Genomic DNA, 23,475 nt, shown 5'->3' on the forward strand with positions numbered 1-23,475 from the left:
GACTCTAGTAATCTCGCTGTTCAATTAGAAAATTCATACGATCCGGTTACTATGGATGGTAAAGTGAATAAATATTCACTTATCATATCAAACTGATATATTGCGTTGCGTGCGCAGGAATTTGTGCCAATATAACGTCGTATTTTGTATGTCACACATTGGATAATCTACTAATCTTCGATTGATATATTTCATCATAACTTCCCTGTAATATTACAAATGTCAATATAAACATTTGGCAGCGAAAATAGCAAATTTAGTTGAGCTAGTTTGGCTTAATAATAACTAAAAACAAGTCAGAATCAAGTTTTAGTTTCTACTCGCGGAGGAGAAATACCGCAAATGTCATGCCGCAAAAAAATAATTTCAAGATTCGTTCTCTAACATATTCTTAAACATTCGTAATCAGATTTAAAAGCAAAATATATCGGAAGTATCGGTCTACATTTAGCCGACACTAATACAAATACCGATACCAAAAAAATGGTCGATATTGCAAATAACTAATACCGATGGCGATACATTAATAAATCTTTAGTTACAATGGGTGAGGGAAAACGCGGGGACCCAATACTGGTTATTGAGCAGCCACACCCAAGGTTCTAATATCTAATAAGGTCAGGAACCAACAACGGCCATTAGTATTTATTAAACTAAACGGCAGACTTGCTCTGAACATAGATGTCCTTTTCCATGAAATCGCATTATTTAAAAAAAATTATTATTCAAAGTTCGAATTCACAATTGTGTAAATAATATCATCAAGATATATCATTAGTGCTTCGGCCCCGGGGACATCGGAGTACATAAAGATTAGACAACAGTTGCTGAAGTCGGCTCATCCGAGATTAGCCGTGGAAACAAACGGAAAGCAATAGTTCAGATTGATCCGCAGAGGCTGTAATGAAGCCTTGACAAGTAAGTCAAAGAATTGCCGTCCTGTGTGTTTGTCCTTTGTTTTGTATTTTTTTTTTTATATGGAAGTGTTCAAAATAAATTATTTATTTATATTAAAATATTTGACGAAATAATATCGCATTAATTTTTAGATCATGTTGAATGAGTTCCGAATTTCTTGGCTATTGCTAATAAGTAAACGGCTGCCACACACTTGTAAGTTTACAAGTATATGACTGACTTTAGTCAATTATCCCATATGTTAGGTTGACAAGACGATGTGGCAATAAATATATATATTAATAATAATAATTAAACCATCCTTTTCAGATTTTCTCCCATATGATACCTATACATAACATATAAATACCATTGTATGCAACAGTGAATTACTGTAAAAGAAATTTTCAATTTTTCATCTAAATTTATCCGCGTAGAATTAGTATTTAATTTAGTTATTGTTTACATTTTGAGGTTTTATATTCAGTTAACCATGGTTTTATGTCCTTTATGGCTTTTCAGTTACGTTGATCTCGGCCTATTACAGTATTGGATGAATTGAGTCTATAATTCAGTTTTCAAAAGGGAAATACTCTTGGTTTCAGAGGATACTGTATACTGGTTTATAAAATATCAACATATTCAATGCTACCTGACACGAAAGACATATCTAAGAGGGAGGCTCATAATGGCTGTGCCAGTGCGGAATTGCTCCTGAAAGAATTGGATGTTGAGGACTTGCCAAGTTCTGTTTTTGTGTGTGATGTTCCGAATATGGTGTTCTGTGAAGAAGACGTTAAGGTATGCTTGTACATTAAATACTTTATTGGCTATCTGTACATTGCAATATTGGGTCTGGTATAGTTTAGTACCACAGCCACTTCTAGTTGGCCTGGCTCAACAATTTTTGCATATGTCAATCCTAACCCCAACCTGACTACGTCACCGAAAAATTACGTCATTCCGACGTCACAGTGGCGTAATAAGGCTCACCGAAGTATGCGGATGGTCGTCCAAAACGTGCAGACGATAACCGAAATCGAGCAAGCTATTTCTCTCGTTTTCTCGTCGCAACGATCACGATAGGAGAGAGATCGCCAGCTTTAGCAAGTTCTTATCGGCGGCGCAGATGCCATTTCGAGCGATCATAATTATACTTTGGCAACCCCTATGACGTGATGGTGACGTCAGAGTAACGTAATTTTTAGATGGCATAGTCAGGTGGGGGTTAGGAATAACATATGCAAAAATTGTTATGCTACGCCCACTGGAAGTACTTGTGGTACTAAACTATACTAGACCCGCAATATCTTCTTGATGCAGAACAGTCTGACAGTAAATTATATATACCGTAATATTTGATATAACTTTAGGCAGTTAGGTGAGTGAACACTTACCACTTGTATTTGGCAATACCTTCCATATTCTATTATTGTATTATGTACGTTCCAAACCTTATTCAAGGTTTTGTTTGCTCTCTCTGATTTCATAATCAGGTTTGATTTATCCGTTTTTATCAATCATTTTATTGTTATGCTGTTTATGGAGTCGAAATAAACTTATACTTATTTGCTGATTTGTTATTCTAAGTACAGACTGACAGAACATTTCCGTAGCATACCGGTACTGTAGCCTAGGACATGCAGAAATGGCATAACTCAGTAGCCATATAGCATAGGCTCGGTGCTGTGGAGCATCATCTGTTTATGCTAAGCATTAGTAATATGCTTGCCACCTCTACCCTGCAGTAAAACTTATGTGCGAGAGAATTGCTGGACTCCTTTCCGCCATAGTGTGGTTCGCACAACGGCTGGCCGCTCACGTCTTCCTCCGCCATCTAAAACAAGCGGCTGTGGTTTGTCATATGATTAAGACTCATCGATATTCCTCTTCCCCGGGATAAATATGTAAATCCTATCCTGCAGTGGCCAGGTATTGACTTCATGATGGAGGAAGCCATAATAATCACTCTACAAAGGTGGGGGGTCCATTAACCCCCTCGCACATAATTATCCCCACAGGATTCGAACACATGGGATAACCAACCTCAACATGTTAATCAACCTCAACATTCTGATGCTGCCACAAATACTGTAATAGGAAATATTATGCCATGTATGAGTTTTTCATCATTTCCAGTTCAATGTAGAATTATTATAATAAGCTGATTTTGCTGTTTGCTCCATTTTCATGAGGTTGAGTCAAATTATGATTAAGTTGACTTGACTCTTCATAATGTCTGATTGTGGAAATCATAAAACTAGTTTCTGAAGCTGAATAAAAAATATATGGTTTTACATAATTTGCTATATCAGTACAGCAGTATAAATATTTCTGCATCATTTCTATAGTTTGTCAACTTGATTTTACTAAAGGTATTTTTGAATTTATACTTCCTGAAACTATTTTTACGGAAATTTTTGTTTAATTTTTACAGGAAGAATTTCAGAATCTATTCAGTCATTTGAATCCAACAAACTTTATCTATCTCCAAAATTTTCGACGAGTTAAAGTCTATTTTGAATCATCTATGAATGCCGCACAGGCACGAGTCTCATTGCATGGATATGAATATAGGAATCAAACAATTAAAATATATTTTGCTCAGGTGTTGATTATATTTATTTTTTGTTTTGTGGTAATCTGTTTGCTATTGTGATGACCAAGTGGTTACCATGACGAACTCGCCAGCTCAGATTCGAGCCTTTATAGTTTATGTGTTAGTCCGACTCTATCTCTTTATCAAGACGTGCCAAACTAGGCTTGCTTTTGAGATATTAAAAATATTGAGATATTTCAACCGTACTAGATGCACTTCTCTGGAGTGACTGCATGTAAACAAGCTGTCTGAAACACTCGCACTACAATTGATTAGTATGCATTGTGCATCATAATGTAGTAGCAGTAATGTGTTGTATAGATTTTGCACTGTGGTTTTAAAGAATAAGTGATGTTGTGTTTTCCATCAGTATTCTTGAGTGGTTCTGATATAGGCTATAACTAATCTTGTTTACTAGTAAAAATGGCTGCAATGTATACCAAAACCCTTAAAACTGCCAATATCTAGATTCAGTCAAGTTCAGATGATGAGTCATCAGACAGTCTTCTTCCTCCAAAACCTGATCGATTGTTTTTAATTTCACCACCTGCATCACCGCCAGTTGGTTGGGAACCAATACCAGAAAGTGAACCTGTTATTAATTACCATCTTTTATCAGCTATTGCTTCCCTTCAACCTGGTAAGACAATTTCATAATTGGCTTAATGAATGACAATGAATAAAGGATTTAATGCATAAATGTCAGTGAGGCTTTTGTTATTTAAACAATGCCTAACATGGGGATACTAATTCAGCTATTTAGTAAAATTTAGATTTACTTGTACTTAAAAACAATTGAAATAACTTGAATAATGCTCAACATTTTTCACACAGGTGAGAGCCATGAAATTCACCCAGGAACTTTGTCAACACCAAGCGTAGTTGTCCATACATGTGAAGAGGATGAAGCAGGAAGTTCTGTGGGGCAGCCTAAATTAAAAATACAACAAACTAGACGACCTGATGCTCCCAGTTAACCACAAAATAATAATATTTAAGAATAAAAGCATGTATGAAAAAAACACTTGAATCTACTCAGATTTACGATCATTGTCTATTGTAATCTGGGCATAACGTGATCATCTATCATGTATCGGCAACTTGTAAATATTGAAGCAGAGCAAATTTCTTATATACTACGTTTTATTTCTATCATTCATTTATTTTTGCACCAATGCACTGTGAAGCTAAGTCCAAATCAAACACCAATGATATACAAGTTGTCAATACTTTCAAATCAGCGCTGAACAGGTTGGACTTGGCTTGTACTGTGTACCTGCATTTTCAACATTTCACACAATTTATTAACGTCAATAAATTCCTGGTTACACCACGCATGGTTTGTACCGAGTAATATTAATCTTTTTTTATTTTGTGCACTTTTAACGTTTATGCTTTGTAGCATACAATCAACTCTCGCCTCCAGACAAAAATACATTGTTGTGGAAAGTGAAAAAACCTTCGAGATTCGAGAGGCTGGAACATTGAAGGTAGAACCATCCTTGATAATCTTGATCGGAGGAGGCATACGCATCGGTTAACAAGATATATCAAGAAGTTTACTCAATACAAGGATGTCTTGGTCAATGACTAGTTGACTACACATAACCACCGGCATATATTTCATATCTGCCTGGACTTGTTGCGTGTGCCCATTTTTCAACAAGAATCACAAACCCTTACACCAACACTATGATCGGGGGCGAAGTAGTGGAATTTACTAAATTTAATTAATGAAGGTTTCACCATGTTACATTTCCGCAGTGTTTGGACGACCACACGTTTCACCATATTACTGGCGTGATTAGGCTTCATAGGATAGAATTTACCTATTTATCCCGCCGGAGAGGAAAGTCGATTATTCAGTCAGTCGTTTGTTCTCGGAAGTATGGACTTGATGGTAGAGGAAGCCGTAACCGAGGGCGTAAAGCAGGGGTCGGCAACCTACGGCCCGCGGAGCAATATAATCAGGCCCGCGACGCTTCACTGAATCATAGTAACAAAACAGCTGTTTTGACAATTATATTCATTACGTAACAGAATTTATTCTGAGACACGTGTAGACTAAATTATATTATAACCTAACAAGTATATAATTCCCAATTACTCGTTGAATGAGCCTATATTTTAATTATAATTGGACAAATGGCAACAAAACGCAGAAAAGTTGATGCTAAGTGCAATTGGTTTAATGGCGCAGAAAATATTCAAACGGTCCGTCTTCGGGCGTAGCTAAAAATTAAACTTCTGATCTGTGTGAAAAAATGTGATTCATCGGCCATCCGTTCGGAATTCAGAATTATCATAAAACTTGTTTTGAATATGAATTGCAGCTGACCAAAATGTCTCCAAATGCTTGTTGAAGATCACCAAGAACATCCACATGAAACATAACATAATCAATTTATTTATTAATTGATTTGTTAATAGCCTTACGTTCTTTGTATTGTCGAGGGGCGGTTAGATAGTGATGTGAAGGGGCAATGATACTGTACAGCAGTGGTCGTCAAACTTTTTGAGACGCGACCCCATTTCAAAAATTATGACGTATGATAAGCTTGTGACTCCTAGGTATAGCAAAGAAAAAATATTTCAAACCACTAAAAACTAATCACAGTAAATCTCATTCCCAAAAACTCTATCACACGCTTTGGATTTCGTGTTACAATTTAATATTGCCGTCACACAATAGCCTTATTATACAAGATATCACTGTAATTCAGAATACCCAAACTTGCTATGTAGTGCTAGTCAGCTCAGTTTAGAATGCACGCAATAGAATAATGAAAAATATAACAAGAATACAACGCCGGACACTCGGCGACCCCCGAAATATTCAAGGCGACCCAACTTGGGGTCGCGACCCACACTTTGGTGACCACTGCTGTACAGTGTACATCAAAGTTTGAATACCACTGATCTAAATAACAGCTAACCAATCAGTCATTCAAACCCAAACGGGCGAGAAAGCCGTAACTGGCCAGTGATCACATGAACCAACCACCCTTCGACAAGTTTACTAAATATCTCGCGAATATTTATACAACACAGGATCTGAAACAGCAAATTCATACCATGTAATTAATGATGTAGTACAAAACATATTCCTAACATTTTACAGGGTTCGCCAATAACGGTAATATTTACGGAACAAATTTATATACACTCATATTGCATGCTCCACAAAAATAATAGGAAAGGCTAAAATATTTATAGAAATTCTATGGAACACAATCCAATAACCTAATTGCGGTAACTGCCTCAGCTCTTCAGATACAAAGCAACAACTATTCCTCCTACATATCGCCAAAAGGTGGGCAAAATTGAATAATTTTATCGAATCGAATGTTTTTAATATATACACAACAGGCGTCCAGAACGCTTGACTTTATAATGCTGGCAAGCTACATTTCCGCCCGCTCTCTTTTTCACAAGAACGGATTCTTACCGTCCTTGATCTTCCTCATCACCGCTTGTAAACTACCCGTCCCAAATTTGGGCTAATGATATTATCATTACTGACACCGAAAGATTATAGTTGACCTTCTTCTTATGATTTTACTTTTCTATTGTCTCCCTATTATTTTCATATTGAATAAAAAGTCGTCACTGCAAGAATCCTGAATGTTATTTTGAGTTGAAATGATTAAATAAATTGGCTATAATGGCAATTCTGGTCAAAATATACGAGAAATTTCACAGAATAACTCGCTATCGTGTTTCACGTTTTTAAATTCAAGAAGCGGTGTAGGCACTCTATGTAAAACTAAGAATTGGAGCGATACCCAAACAAGGCTTCTCAAATTTGTAGTTCTTGTCTGTTGACGGACTAATTCTCGCGGAATTCAAGTGATCGGTTTAGTGACGCGGTAGCTCCGGGTCTAAGCAAGAGGTATAGGTCACGTGATACTGGTATGACATTCTAATATTTGAGAGAATCACATGAAAAGCCTATTGTTACGTAACACTGTGTCGACACGGCTCCCCGTTTCTCGGTTGGCGATCCAAGTTCGCCCTTCCAAAAATTATGGAAAGTATTTGCCCCGACTATGACATAACGGAGACACATATGTGTGTATTCTCTGCATGATTGCAGGTTATTAGTAGGAAGAAAAACAACAAAAACTCAATTAAAAAGAACAATGTGCATTATGTAAAGAAGGTGAATGTAGGAAATGAGAGTTGCAAAAAAAAGAAGATGTATTGAGGCCTCTGTACATTTTAAACGTAAACTTAAGCCAAACGTAATCATAATTTTACTGTCTGGTACTGTAAAAATAATAACTATTCATAACCACATTAGGGTTGTTCTACCAACTTACTAGAAATCTATTTACAAAAATAATTAACGGTCAGCGAAAAATGAATCCAGTGGTTAAGCAATTAACTAAAAGAATGACATTGAACCAGCTATTTGGCAAGCAAGCAAATGTCGTGTTGTCACTAAGAACATAAACTAGAAAAAAGCAATGCCGATTCATACATGGCCCAAAGATGGAAAGAAGAACAAATGGATGGGCGAGAAAAAACTGATATAGAAAAAAATCAGAAACAACTTCAATGAACATGAAACATCTCATTTAGATAAAGTTTTCTTCAGTAAAGATGCAATGTCACTGCTGTCATCTGAATATAATAGAAATATAATTTAAACTTGAGCACTCGTTAATCCTGACCAAATCATTGAAGTATAGCTATAATTCCGGAAGCCGCAATATACTTCATCTTTTAGTATCAGATGACAAATATGTATAAAAATGTATAGAGCATTATATTAAAATATTCCAACATCCCTAATGTTCATGGGATGTGTGTCCTTCATTGCTAATTTTGATTCCTTTTTACCAATATAAAACTGGTATCCATCTCAGAATATTGATACTCAAAACGGTGCAATAATGGCCATTATTGATATTATATAATATATTGCTTTGTCACTGTACTTGAGATCATATATACTGTACCCGAATTCGATGTCATTTGCTGCTCTAATTTTAATTTATTTTCAGCCATTTCTAGCATTCCTTCTTCAATAGTATCTTTACTTATGAGTTTCATAATTTTTACATTCCTAAATAAAAAATAGATTGTTAAAAACTGTCAGAAAATCAGATTAGTAAATTGTAATGAAAAGTTGAATATCATCTTTCATAAAACATAATGAAATGGAGTCATATTGAGACCAACCTAAAAAAAGAAGGTTCGCCCATCTTGTGCTAATGAATATATTTTCCTGCGTCATATAGAATGTTCTACGGCATGAATGACCAAAGATAAATAATTTACCATTCTGAATATTATACATTATAGAATAATATCATAGAATATGAATATTGGATATATTCTAAAGCAGGCCTCGTTCAACGAAAATTATGCGTGAATTAATGTGAATTAGTAAGTAGTAGCAGAGGTGTATACATATTTTTCGCAGTGCCACAATTACAGAAAGTCCATTTTTGTCCAGCCATCAGGTGCTAAATATTAAGATACTATACTATACCGAATATAACCAATTTTGGTAACTTCTTATGGTTAACTGCCGATTTTGATTGAGATACTAATATGACAATTGTACACATCCTATCACCACATACGAACAAACTTGCCTAAACGAATGTGCCATGTGTGTTAATGTTTATCAACAACAACATTCAGAAATAGATACACATACTTTGTTTGTCCAAGACGATGACATCTATCCTCAGCCTGTTTGTCATTGTATGGATTCATATCAATATCATGTAATATAACAACGTTTGCCGCTGTCAAGTTGATTCCTAAGCCTCCAGCCTTTGTGGACAACAAGAATACCAATATGGATGGATCAGACTGGAATTGGTCGATGAGATCCAACCTAATGAATAATAATTGTTGGGTATTTATTATCTTAGAATAAGACAAGAAGGGATTAGGTTTTTAACGACAAAAAATAAACTAGAAAAACAGAAAAAATTGTGAATTTAGGGATAATACGCATCTGAAAATCTCTACTTGCAATGTGGAGGTGAACTTGATAAGGAAAAAAAGTTAACTGATAGAAAACATTCACTTTTAGTGCAAAAATAATGCAAATTATCACATTTAAACATAAATGTCTGAGTGATAAATAGAAATGTACAAAATATTTAATCAAGACACACATAAATTTATGATAATTGAAGTAAACCCAGGCATGATGAAGAGAAATCAGTTTTTTATTTAAAATTTGTATTAATTAAGATAAATCCTAATCCTAATTATGCAAGTTACGGTACATAAGCACATATCATCCATTAGTTTGTATGTGTGCAAAAACATAAAAAAAGAGATATTTGATTAGCTCTTCACAGAGGATAATCTCAATGACGACAACAGAATGCTTTATGCAAATTGCAACCAATATACGTGAATTGTAATGAGGGAGGCAAATTTTACTTAGGGTTATAGTAAATTCAAAACACGGATTGTTTTGTTAATCAGAACTATGGAATATTTAATTGACAAAAATTGAGATTCGCACAGGATAAAGACATTCTCCTGTATGACAAAACTAAAGCACAACATAGCATTATTTAGCGAGTACTGAATAATAATATCAAGCATAAGTACCTTATATTTACTGGTGTGCTTCCGTCAAGTCGAACAAATTTATGTTTCCTAAAATTGAGGTATTGTTCTATGATATCCATGATCATTGTAAATTGGCTGAATATTGCAACACGATATCCCTGTAAATTACATTCAATATTTGAGCACGGGAGAAGAAAAAATTAATATCAAATTCAGTATGTAAAATTTGAGTAACCAGCAGGCCATAGGCTTACCTAGAACTTTATATATTACTTATGGGCTGACATACATGGAGTTCATAAAGTCTTGTATTAAAATAGTAAAAGAACTTTGATGTTCTTTGTGCAACTAATGGTAGGCATAAAAGGTGTATTAAGAAGTTACACTTAAATAAACACAGACTAGAATAAAACAAACCTGGTCAAGATATATTGGGAAAATTGTAATTGTAACAGAACTTCATGGTTCATGGTCAACCAAAACAAGGTTATGAACAAGCAGTCATTGATAGTACATAGAGAGTCGTTATGTTTTGGACTTGCTTATTTAATTGGGAATAAGGTAAGTTGGTGAGCATTGACTTTGTACGAGATATTTTAACCCGGGACACACAAATAGTTAGTCCCATTTACCAACCAATAAACTATCGTAGTATCACCTATACGTCATATTAATTTATGTTTTCAGAACAGCATTACTGCTGTAATACCTGTAGAAAAAGATGAACTAAATAATGATACGAATACCTGAAACCAATGGTATATATAAAACAAACATCATATCAATGAGTTAACTATGGCATTCCTATATATGTTTAACTTATTCACCTTCTTTTCTAGATCAGGCAATAATTTATCCAATTTTCTAAATTTTCCTGTGTCTAATATTTTTGAGTCGTCAAGAGCATAACGTCCTATACAAGGTGTTGTTTTGCAGAATCGATGAATTTCAAAATCCGTCATGACAGTCATGTCTTCCACAATCAACGACTCTTGTGAATCGTAATATTCAGGTTCCTGCAATATAAAGCAATCAACGATAAAACAAGAGAGCAATGCTGAAATTTATGGACACAAAGATTAAATGACTAATATGGCTATCTATATTGTCAGCAAATTCAAGCACTGAATTCAACTTTTGACATAATTATGAAAATGTGCCAGTGAATCAAAAAAATCCGCAAAATTTTGTGTGAATACTACATTTTTACAGACTTCTTCTGTCTTCAAGTTATGAAAATTTGAAATCGATTGGCCAAAATTGTTTTTCCAAAACAACAACATTCCCAAAAATTTCACCAAAAATAACAATATTCAATTTGCAAGCACACTTCTTTTCCTATATCACCAAGCAATAAGACAAAGAGAACGTAGAGACTAAAATTCTGCATGATATATCCTATCAGTTGGTATTCAGTGCTTCATGACTCAATTAAGATCATAAATTCACACTCCTTGACTTACCTTTTTCAAAAGTTTGGCCATTTTAAGAAGCATATCAGTTGTGTACAAGTTTCTCCTCAAAAATTGATGATTTGCAACTTTTCGTAATTCTATGAAGGCACTTTTCATTTCAAAGGCAGCTGTAACAGAATGTGAACAATAGTAGCCAAAGTTCTCAGCAAAGTCACTATTTCAATGTTCATGCATGCAATACCAAAAGCTTTTTTTAAGTTTTTGATTTCTATTATAGCAAGTTAACACCGATATTACGAAATTGAGGTGCCGAGACAAATGAATGAGTGTTGAAATTTTGACAAATTTTTATTAAAAAAAAATTTTTTGAAGAAATAGATGCTTTTTAACCTGGTTTCCTAATCAATGCGGTATTGAAACGATATTCACCCACGTATCTTAATAAATAATATTTTCTCAAGTTTCACCATTGGGTTGAAAATAACGTAGCAAAACCAAGAAATATTGAAAACGAATCAAATATACTGAAAAATTTTTTTAGATTTCGAGAATATTCAACAATTCTTTGTTACCATGTTTTCATATTGTGGTTACCCTGGTCTCTAATACGATGTAGTTAAAGATACGATATAATAACACCAATACTGAAAATGATTTCAAACAAAATCTCACATTGTTTATTGAGTTTTAATCGAAATCGTTCCTTTGTTTCTTCATAAAGTTTTTTCTGATCTTTAGTCATTTCACATAAAATTAATTCACTTTCTTTACTTGGAAGTTGTTTCAGAACATCATCTTTCAATCTTAATGTAAACATAAGAAACATTTGTATTTTTTACAAAAAGTTACAGCAATGTAAATATCTCGCAATATATGAAAAATATTTATGAAGTGTTTTAATGTCTTTAACATCGATTAAAATAGTTATTATTAAGCATTCTAAGGTAAACAGTATTTGTCAATTCTAACAATCTACACCTGATTACTGTACAAAAGTTCTCTGCACCAACCACCAATGAAACAGTACAGAGTTATTCGGTTGAATGCTTCTTGGTATATTTGTAATTATAGTGATAAAAATAATACCTTCTCAGTACAAAAGGTTGCATGATATCTTTTGCATCTTTTATTCTTTCTTTAGCAAATTTCCCCTTTTTGTCAGAATTGGACTACAAACAAATATTGAATATTTAAGATTTGATGAGTTGTGACGATACAGAACTTATTTCAATTCATATAATATGAACTTCGTTTTCTTCAGATCTTCTGTTATTGCACTTCTTATATTGTGGATTATCATAACATGTTGCTAATTAATAGGACGGAAGAGGTTGTTTCAGATGCAAAAACTTGGTGCTTTAGGAAGATGTAACTGACCAGCAGTTATACGAGTCCCTAATCTTTTTTGTATTGATCGTGCGTTTCCTAGTTAAGCCTGTAACTCGGACATAAGGGTTAACTATAAGTCTACAACACATACATTTTGTAGGTATAAAATCTCACCATGGTAAAAATTCGAACAAGAGTATCAGTCGTCTGTTCAAACATATGAGGCATAACAAATCGAATTAGTGACATTAATTCAAGAAGATTGTTTTGCAAAGGTGTTCCGGTCAACAGAATCTTTCTTGCTGCCTGTAACAAACAAATATTAACAGAGAATTCAGAAAAAAATTTATTCTTCAGCCATTTACTACTTGGACCACTATGCAGAGCCAGTGAAGTCCAGCAATTCTATGGCACATGAGGTGATTAGACTCCAAGAAAATCTGAGGTCGTGTCTCCCATTCAGCCTAATCATGTTTTTTCGTTTGTTGTGGCATGGAGTAAACTCACACACACATTCATTCAGAAAGGCGCCCCAGGATATTGCACCAAGATGGCGCACAACCTGATAGCCCTAACCTGGTACACATACTATGATCAGGTTTTGCGCCATCTTGGTGCACATACTTCGAGTGCAGCTTCATAAATATAAGAGATTTATTTCTGAGCAACAACGGGCGACCTCTAAAATGCCAAGAACCAAGAAGACTATAAATCAATAGCCTATAGCATAGACTTGTGTGTCAACTGTCAATACAATTAGACAACAGTCAATATCCAGCTATACGTGTAGTATGTGTATCCAAACTTACAATCTTTCGCCCTATGCATTGTGCATTCAAATTATAATTCAGAATCAAAGTTGTTGATCATGTATGAACGCTAAGTTATATTATATGAACACCAATTCGAAAATAAAATAAATTATAATTTTTATTAAATTACATAACATTACCTTTATTTTCATCAATTGCACATATCTTTGTGAAGACATATTTTTCAACATATGTCCTTCATCAAATACTGCATATTCTATGTCAAGTTTACGGAAGAATGATTTGTCTTCTGAAGTGCTGATGGCAGAGTTGTATCTAACAATGAGAGTAAATAAAAATATACTAACTGGGCTCGGATATCTTTGTTCAGAGCAAATGGCATGATTAGGTGTATAAAGGCATTCTGCACCATTCGTAATCATAATATGATTCGTTCCATTCAGCTACCACTTTGTTCAACTTACGTAGTAAGAATAACATTGGCAGTTTTTATTCCCCTTAAAATCTGGACTCTTGTAGCTCGCCGGTCTTGCTGACTACCTCGATATACAACAACTTCTATTGACGGACACCACAGCGAAAATTCTCGACACCAATTGTCTGGAAAGATTGAGAGAAAAATTAGGCAGGAGTTCTGTTACTTTTCCTTTTTCATAACACATATTTTCGGACTTAGAAATAGGGTGATACATCGTGAAAAAGATGAAGTTCGTATTGTCCATAATTTATTGCTAAATACAATAGTTTATATATAAATTTATAATAATTGAGTATTCAACCTAACTCATGCAATCATGAAAATACTTTCGAGTGAAATGCTTCATTAAGTCAAATTTTTACAAACTAACCAACCTAAGGTAGAACTGGGAACAATTATAGCATGAGGCCCAGTGTTCGGATCAGCTTCCAATAGATGAGCAAGAAATGCAATAGTTTGTACTGTTTTTCCGAGACCCATCTCATCAGCTAGAACACCATTAACTTTATTTCTGTGTAGCAACGTCAACCAGTTCAAACCAACCAGCTGATAAGGCTTTAATTTGAGGCTGAAAAATAACAATATTTTATTTTTTGGAAAACAAGACGTACGTACAGATAAGAGTATAAAAAACTACAGGACATATAAAGTTTCATATGATAGTTTAATATAAAAAGAATAGGAAATTCTTTAAACCAACGTTTCCCATCTACTGAGAAATTTTGTTGTTTAGGGGAAGAAAATACAGAAATATTGTTTTGTATTCTGTGAAGTCTTACGATAATTATAATTATTTAATCATTTGATGTTATTGTTAGTTATACATATTCATACACACAATCAAACATTATATGCTGAATGCGTATCTCACCAGATAACAAGACGATAAACATAGGTAGCCTACATACATGGATCCTTTGAAGATTGTATAAATAGCAGAAACATATCTTTTGTACATAGCGTGAGAGTGGAATGAAAATGGCAAATAGGCAAAGGGATAAATATATTAAAAGGGTCGGGAATCACTGTCTTCCAAACGACAAGAATCTTTCATAAATGCTACAAATGGATGGATGGCTATTGACTAGTATCAACTATTTTCCGCTGTTGCGACACATTTTTCACTATAAAAACTATCCAAATCCCACTCACTGTGATGGAATGGTGCTTGGAGAATTCATCAATGTATTTCCTTCAGTCATGTGATCATGGCAGTGTAATTTTTCTATTTCAGAAGCAAGTCTGTTGGAGATACTTTGACATTCTTTTAAAATTCCTTGAAGTATGACTCTCTCCTTGAGTAGGTCGGCACAGTGAGGAATGAGATCAGTACTCACACGTTTGGAGTCTGCAAGTTTTTTCAGCTACATGGTAATTGTAAAAATTGTTAAAACAAAAAATTGGAGCCAACATTTAGCTTGAGAATAATACTTTTTGCTATAGAGTGTAGATTGAACCTATGTATGTTATGTTGCAGAAAATAACCTGTGTAACAAATAAAGTCACATTTGTGTTAGATTCCTTTCCAATATGTTGTAATACTTTGCCCGTATTCGTAGTAAAAATTAGATAGTTTTATAAACAACACAGGAACATAGTATACAAATATAGAATGTGGTGCAAGTGACAAGTATGGAATATCATAATATAACCATTAGAATGAGTGAGAGGTAAAAGAGAAGTAGAAAAGCTATTTCAGACTAGCACCCCAAGGATTGATAAGCAGGATATCTAAGAGCTAATGTCAGTATGGAATTGAACAAATAAAATTACAATATCTATAAAATATAGCATTCCGATTTTCAGCATTATTGAATCATTTAAAAAGGGCCTGCGAGTGAGAAATGATCCAATAAAATGCATACTAAGTCATTCCAGGATTTAAAAGGTCGTAGTCCTGTGATTATCTCTGCCTTCTTCTGACTGCAAGTATGAACTGTCATCAACTCATCTAGGCTGGAATCCTGGGAATTAAAAGCAATTGGAGATAAATCATAGATTACACACAATATCAACTTTTAAAACTAAAATGAGACAACAAAGACAAATTTGATGATAAACTGGACTAACCGGTATGAAACATACAAAGCTAACTAGCTTGTTATGAATAACAGTGTCTGTAATAATCATGTATAATCATATTGAGAGTAGCAAAAAGTTTAAAAAAAAATCAAAAAAACTTGACTGACATTTACATTTAGGTATGTAGAATAGGAACATTTACAGAAAACCAGACAATATAAAACACACCTGGAAAAATTCCAAAATATTTTTCTTTCTTTTACTCCCAAATTCTTCAAATTCATCATCTGACGAGGAACCCGATTCAAAATCAGCATTAAAATTTTCATCAGTGGCATTGTCCATTGTTAAGCTCTCGTGAAGAAATGACTTGGGTTCTTTGTGCAATTTCTTGGCATCTTCTGTAATATAAACGGTACTAAAAGGAAATTCAAATAATGACACACAACATGTCAATATAACTAAACATCATTTTGATAAAATAATAATAGAAGAACCTAATTACCGATAGTAGATTTCATCATCTTATGGTAATAAAATGTATGTAAAATGTATAGAATACTCTGTTTATCATCATACAAAACAGAATTTCGTTATTGGTATACAAAAAACAGAACCCATACATTTCTTTATCTATTTAGCAATTGAACTTCATCGTTTTGTGTATGATTGTACCCAAAAGTTTCAGTAATCTGGGACACTTTGCACGAAAGTTATGTTTTTTCTTAAAAAGTGGCCAAATGATCTGGGTTCTATTTACGAGCCTGATTTATACCAATACATTGTTTTGTTGTATAGCAAAAAAAGGTCCAAATCAAGGTTTGTCCATAGAGGATTAAGAAGTTGAATAAAGTGTATTTTCAATTAAAACCAAAAATAAACATACTTTGTGTTTTCCATGCTTTGTTTTTCTTTGAGTAAAACCCTGGTACTCCATTCTCCTTGAGATCATCTGATGTTCCATTTGTAAGTTTTTCACCTGAAACTTCCTCAGAATCTGATTTTTCTATTTCATTACCGTTAGTAACAACACAATTTAATCTTGGAAAAGGTCCTCTCGGTTGTGAGCTATTTTCTTCACCTTCTGATTCACTGCTGCTGCTAAGTCCTAATCTCTTGGCAGCACTCTTTTTGGATATATGTTTAGTTTCGTCTCCAGGATAATGTTTTTCTTCACTATCAAGTCGCAAACAGTTCTGGATATACAAAATTTTTTTTTAAGAAATCATCATATAATACTCATAATTAGTATCGAAAAGAATTTGAAACGTTGAAATTGAATTTTTTCAAAAATAATAAGTGAAATATGATAAAAATAAAAAAATAGTCTAATACTGAATGGCTATTTTATCGAGAACATCCAGATAAACAGGCGAATGATAGCCAATATATATACATCTGCATTTATAAAATACGGTACATACGTGGATGTTTTGGTTGGACTCAAATTGCAAAGTTACTTCGGTAATTAATAAATTGATTAATCCTGTAAGCACAATAATAAAATCTTATCCCTCACCTTTCTCTTAGGTACAAATAAAGGTGAATCATACGAATTGCTATCTTGAGACAGATTGCCATGTTGTTGAGAGTCACTTTGATGGTTTTTGATGTCTAAAAACATTGTTGAAACGAAATGAACAATGACGATTGGTGGTAAAGAAAATTACTTGGAAAACATAGCAAAATAAATTAAAGTCAGTACTCAGTGGTTATGTGAAATAGATGCCGACATAATACAAAACTATCTTCTTGAGAATATCAGATTGGGCATATATCATATGAAATAGTGAATGAGCACCTACACTGATAATAGTAAAATCAAACAAAGCATAAAAAATAAATCTATATAACCTAAAAGCGTTTAAATCTGCTATTCTTTTTCTTGACCGCAAAACTACAATAAGTTATAATAAATGGTCCTCAAACAAGGTAAGCTTGAAGTTGATATTTCTCACAGAAACTCACTGAGGAACACAACACTTTCCAGTTGCAATTATGCAACACTAACTACTGTACTCATTTTTCTATGCTTTCAATTTGATGAATCATATGAATTACTGTCTTTGCAAAAAAATGTTACTGTTACTGTCCTTTTTCGAGAGTATACCTGCACACTAATACATATATATATAATTTATAGTTTCTTATATCAACCATGAAAAGGAAAGCATAAACATCAACTATGAGCAATTCCTTTTTTTGCTACTTTACAGTCTACATTGTTACTGACCTTCCGATCTTTTCCGAGTTAATATTGTTATTGCTCCATCAATAGTGAAAGTTAAGTGACAAACTTTATCTAAAACATCTTCACTATACTCTGGAAATATCTGTCTCAATGTTGGTAAACGATCATCTGCTTGAATTAAGTCTACTACCTCTGCGAAAGGCAAGTACCAAAACAAAGCTTTAGAACAGTGGTTCTCAACTGAGGGCCGGGGCACCCCCAAGGGGGCCATGAGCAGTTCAAGGGGGGCAACGACAGAAGTATATTACCGGTAATTGATCATAAAGTGACTTCACACGACTGCATACTTTCCCTTTAAAATAAAATTCCCTGCACAGGCATTCACCGCAGTTTCATTACCTGAATAGGTTATTTGTGATCACATGGTGTATACGCTGTCTTTTGATACGATTGTTTGATCATAATGGAATTTGGCATCTACCGATGGAAATAGTTTGCTGGTAGGCCGCTGGTAACCTGCAGACGGGTGCTTTCTATGACTGCAAGCATCGATACCTTGTGAAGTCATCGATGATGCGAGATAACCTTGGCTATCAAAACCACTGTGACAAAAATCATCTATAGGTGAAAGCTGTTGATTGTTGACATCGTTTTTTTTGGCTGCCAAGCGAGTTAGATTTGACAAGAAAGCAATATTGGCGTAGTTCGAGTTTCTGCCGGAGGAAAAGCCTACTCTTGCAAGCAGAAGCAGCAATGAAGTGGCATATGGGATTCTTACCCACTACTCAGCAAAAAAACTTGTTCACTTCACTGCTAGTTCAATTAGCCATAACCTATCAGTGCGAATCTGGTTTTTCTAATCCTGTTACCATCAGAATAAAATCTAAAAACCGCCTTGATGTTGACTGTGACATTCGACTGGCTTAAAGACGGTGCCTAATATGAGGAACCTCGTCTAACAGTCCCATCGCAAGATTCCCATTGATCGTATACTAAAAAGCTTGGACTTTGTTTTCGCAATCAATAAAAGGTCGGAAAAAACATATTACAATCCAACACGTTTAGTTTTTCGAAATGGTGAACAGGGGGGCCACGAGTGCAAAAAGGTGCCAGAGGGGGCCACTAACAATAAAAGGTTGGGAACTGCTGCTTTAGAACATCATTTATCTTTAGAGTTTGGAATGAAGAATAGTATAATCTCTTCCATTTCCAAATACATACTACTTTATATAAAATATATTTTTATAAAAATTGGGCTAGCCTTTGTCATTTTGAGAGGCAGCTCATTGTCACATTTGAAAATCTCTCTACAATTTACTCCTGATAAAAGAACTGACATATTATAGAAATAACATACAACTCTAAATATTTCGCTTGAACTTAATATGTCTCAATATCTGATAAACATTTGATGACCACTGTACATAATATGAATTCAACATCATAAAGACAATTGCATTAATTACCGTATAGGGAATAATTCTGATAATCTGGTGATAAATCAGAAAAGGGTAATAAACTATCAAATTCTTACCTTTTGGCGATAAATTTTTATTGCTTTCAGCACAATTAGTTCCTTCATCATCATTTTCATCAGAACCAGAATCCGGTGATATGAAGTCATTGGTTTTTTTCCTAAAAATTTAAAAACCATAATTTCGATAAATTTTTTGGTATATATTAATATTTTGTATATGGATTGAATACCACTTATTAAAATTATATATCCACTGTAAACAACACTAACAATTTTAATATGAAAAATCGAATGACTTCAAAATTGAGTTTTTGTAAAATTACCTTAATACAGTAATACAAAAATTTTAGCTCTTTGGATAAAATTTAACAACAGTAAAATTACTGCAGAAACATGATGCAAAATAATAAAAATCGTCAATAGTTGGACAAAATTTTGCATTAAAGCTAATAAATAAGAGTAGCTTTTATTAGACAACAAATCTGTTTTCCATAAGTAAACAAAAAGTCTGGTAACAATTAAAATCTATTTCTATTTAGATTAAATTGTTCAGACATTTGTAGCCCCTTATCAATAAAAAGTTGAAAAAAAAATCAACATAAAAATAAGAACAAGAACTAACTTCACTATATCAGATTTGTTTTTCATGAAATGAGTTATCCTTGTCTTCTTATAAAGCTGTGTAACACTCTCAGAGCCTTCTTCATCTGAACTCAAGTCAAACTTTCTCTTTCTTTTCAAACCACTTGTAGCAGCCTTCTGTAAAAAAAGAAAAAGTAATTTCAAATCTCAAGCAGATACTCTGTAACCTGCTGTTATCAGCGCTGATTAGGGTTGGATTTTCCTATTTATCCCAGCGAGATATGAAAAGTATTCATCATATAATGCAAAATAGCATATCATCTGATTACCAGTCATCCCAGGTATGTGAATAGTTAACAAATTATTCCATCTAGATCAGGGGTCGACAACCTACGCGTCACTGAATTATAGTAACAAAACAGTCGTTTTGACAATTATACTCTTTACGTAATAAAATTTATTGTGAGGCACATGTGGCCTAAAATATATTATAACCTAACAAGTATATAATTCACAATCACTTGTTTAATAGTGCTTTTGAGATGAGGAAGTAAACCTATATTATATTCCAGAGTAATATCGTTCGTTTTCAACTTTCTAAAAATATGTGCGGCCAGCCAATGACTTACAACCCGTAATTTTGGCCCGCCAGCGACAAAAGGTTGCCAACCCCTGATCTAGATGAACAGACTCGATAATGAAGGAAGTTGTAATCGACCAGTGATAATGTGGACCACCATACATCAGTGATGAGTCCAGCATATTATAATCCCCAATGGGAATAGAACCCAAAAGGGTAATCAGAGGTGTGACAGCAAATGTTCTCCTGACTCTTAGCTCATTGCACCAACCATCCATGTTTAAAAAGCCTTTAGGAGGATAGGAGAATAGGATTTACATGTTTATCCCGAGGGAGAGAAAAGCCGATAAGACGGCTTAATCATATGGCGAACCACGGCCTCTCGTCCGGTTACCAGTCCAGGTCAGGTATGGGATTAGTTAGCCAGTTATTTGTTTTCGGAAGCATGGACTTGATGGTGAAGGAAGCCGTAACCGACCAGCGGTTACGTGAACCACCCTACGGCGGCAAGGAGTCCAGCAATCCTCTCGCACATGATCATCCCCGCATTGGATTCGAACCTGCAATCCCACGAAGGGTAATCAGAGATGCGGTGGCGAGCGTATTCCTAACGCTTAGCACGATGCGCTACACCGCCGAGCCATGTCATTGTTTGAAATGTCATTCAAGTGAGGCATAAATTCCAGACCAGCTTGAATCATTCAGGCATGTCGATGTGAGCTTGATGAATGGAAAGTTGTTGTAATTTTCCATTTATCACAACCTATAATCAAGTGATAAAGAATGCTGTGTAACAACATAATAGTAGTATAGTGATATTTTAATGATATTGTAACAATGATTTTTAATTGGAATACATCGAATTACCTGCTCATTATTGCACTTCATCGGTGGTGTTTCTGGAATTATGTCAGGAGTGAAACCAACTTTTACAGGCGATTCCAATTCTGCAAGAGAATTAGAGAAGAAGAATTTGATTATCCGAATCAATCACTTTTAAGGTAATGGACCAATGGTTATACCAAAATGGCAAATATGGCTTAACTATAGAATAAATCAAGGATCATTCGGAATACTCCATACAGTCATAGAAGTCCAGTGTCATCAACAATACTATGGGTATTATTTACAAATTCATCATTCAGTCATTAAAAATAAATGAGAAATTGTTACTAAACACAAACAAAATGGGCCACAAAACTAGTTCTAGACCCCCCCCCCCCCCCCTTGCATCCTGGGTCAAATAAAATAAGCACCACCTATGTAATTTGATTCAGTAATTAGAACTTTTGCATATCCCTTATCTATATCATTATCCTGGTATCTGCATATAGCCTACTGGTAGCTGTATAGAATAGAGTTCAGAGTGTGGTGACAGGCTGATCTAGGCCTACAGGTACCGTATCTATTGTGTCTGTATTTTGAAGTTTCATTAATCAAGGCTCATATAGCATTCTGCTGTTCTGGTGTACGGTACCTACACTGCTGCACTGGGTCTCACTAAAACCAAGCACTTGCAAATTCAGACACCATGGTATTTATTTTTACCGCACGTCATCAGGGTTTCCAATTTATTAGACGTTGAATAAATTTGTTTACTTCTGTATTGCAATAAAACAATACCGGTACCTATTCTTTCTAGTTCATTAGAGTACGGTACCGGTACAATTACCTTTTTAATAGTAAAATATGGCAACCCTGAGTGCAAAATATAGAAATCTTACCGCTTCCACCTTTATCATATTTGAACCGGTTTAAATTCAGCATCTTCACCCTCTAGCAGGAAAAGAAGAAAAATATAAATCCCTACACCAGGAGCGCAAATCAAGTGTCTGCAACGGGGCCCAGTGTTGAACAGAATTCCGGACGACTCCGGTCGGGATTTGACTAGCAGTCTTTCGCAAGTATGGACCATTACCTTTCAGCGACCTTTGACCCCCGAGCATTTTCCCCCATACCTTCCTATAGCAAAGTGATTATTAGACCGTAGTAGAATATATTTACGATTAGACACGTCAGTGGACATAACGATAGTTTTGTATTTTATGCTGACACTCTTCTTCTTGTTGTTCTTGAACACGTTTTTAAAAAGTCGCTTTGCTTTTTGATTACTGGATCAATCTCTTTAAAATTTTCAGTGCTTGAAGATTTAATTTTACGCTAGAAGGCTATTTACTTTTATTTATTTCAAATATTCTGGTGAGCTGCAGGGGATTCGATTTTTAGACACGTAGTGGACATAACGATCGTTTCAATATTATGTTGTTGTTGTTGTTCTTGTTCTTTGACACGTTTTTAAAAAGTCGCTTTTCTCTTCGAATACTGGACCAATTGCTTTGAAATTTTCAGTGGTTGAAGATAAAAATTTTCTCCAGAAGGCTATTACTTTTTCGCTATGACGTCATCAAAATTATTGCCATTAGGTGGCGCTACGTGTCCATATATTTGAGCATAGCTCAATTGTTGTATGTGCTATGATGTCTCCCGAAGTTGCCACTAGGTGGCTCTACATGTCCATATATTTGAGCGGTTTTAAGAATGGTTTCGCGAGTTGGCGCCTGTAAAATGGGGTATTTGTTCCAA

General features: G+C 34.5%; 2 protein-coding genes across 3 annotated transcripts; one reads left to right on the forward strand and one right to left on the reverse strand.

Moving 5' to 3' along the window:
* The first annotated feature begins 1,382 nt into the window (after nucleotides 1-1,382).
* On the forward strand, nucleotides 1,383-4,831 carry LOC120345595 (calcipressin-2-like). The gene is made up of 4 exons (XM_039415116.2): nucleotides 1,383-1,698; nucleotides 3,335-3,505; nucleotides 3,965-4,136; nucleotides 4,331-4,831. The coding sequence occupies exons 1-4, from the start codon at nucleotides 1,543-1,545 to the stop codon at nucleotides 4,471-4,473; spliced, it is 642 nt and encodes a 213-aa protein (XP_039271050.1). The 5' UTR covers nucleotides 1,383-1,542; the 3' UTR covers nucleotides 4,474-4,831.
* A 2,722-nt stretch (nucleotides 4,832-7,553) lies between these two features.
* LOC120346055 (SWI/SNF-related matrix-associated actin-dependent regulator of chromatin subfamily A containing DEAD/H box 1-like) lies at nucleotides 7,554-22,802 on the reverse strand. 2 transcript variants are annotated; one of them, XM_078115342.1, is made up of 21 exons: nucleotides 22,617-22,802; nucleotides 21,760-21,839; nucleotides 20,353-20,486; nucleotides 19,788-19,888; nucleotides 17,582-17,676; nucleotides 16,949-17,258; nucleotides 16,291-16,463; nucleotides 15,906-16,004; nucleotides 15,193-15,404; nucleotides 14,415-14,608; nucleotides 14,027-14,162; nucleotides 13,742-13,877; nucleotides 12,964-13,095; nucleotides 12,547-12,629; nucleotides 12,133-12,263; nucleotides 11,509-11,627; nucleotides 10,873-11,061; nucleotides 10,085-10,203; nucleotides 9,168-9,350; nucleotides 8,461-8,567; nucleotides 7,554-8,122 (listed from the first exon to the last, which is right to left on the reverse strand). In XM_078115342.1, exons 1-21 carry the CDS (start codon nucleotides 22,657-22,659, stop codon nucleotides 8,073-8,075), a joined length of 2,826 nt encoding a protein of 941 aa, XP_077971468.1. In that variant the 5' UTR covers nucleotides 22,660-22,802; the 3' UTR covers nucleotides 7,554-8,072. The 2 variants fall into 2 exon arrangements, with proteins under 2 accessions (XP_077971468.1, XP_039271625.2); XM_039415691.2 differs by having other exon boundaries at nucleotides 20,353-20,489.
* Nucleotides 22,803-23,475: the final 673 nt, after the last annotated feature.

Source organism: Styela clava, chromosome 8, assembly GCF_964204865.1.
Source record: "Styela clava chromosome 8, kaStyClav1.hap1.2, whole genome shotgun sequence".
NCBI lineage: Eukaryota > Metazoa > Chordata > Ascidiacea > Stolidobranchia > Styelidae > Styela > Styela clava.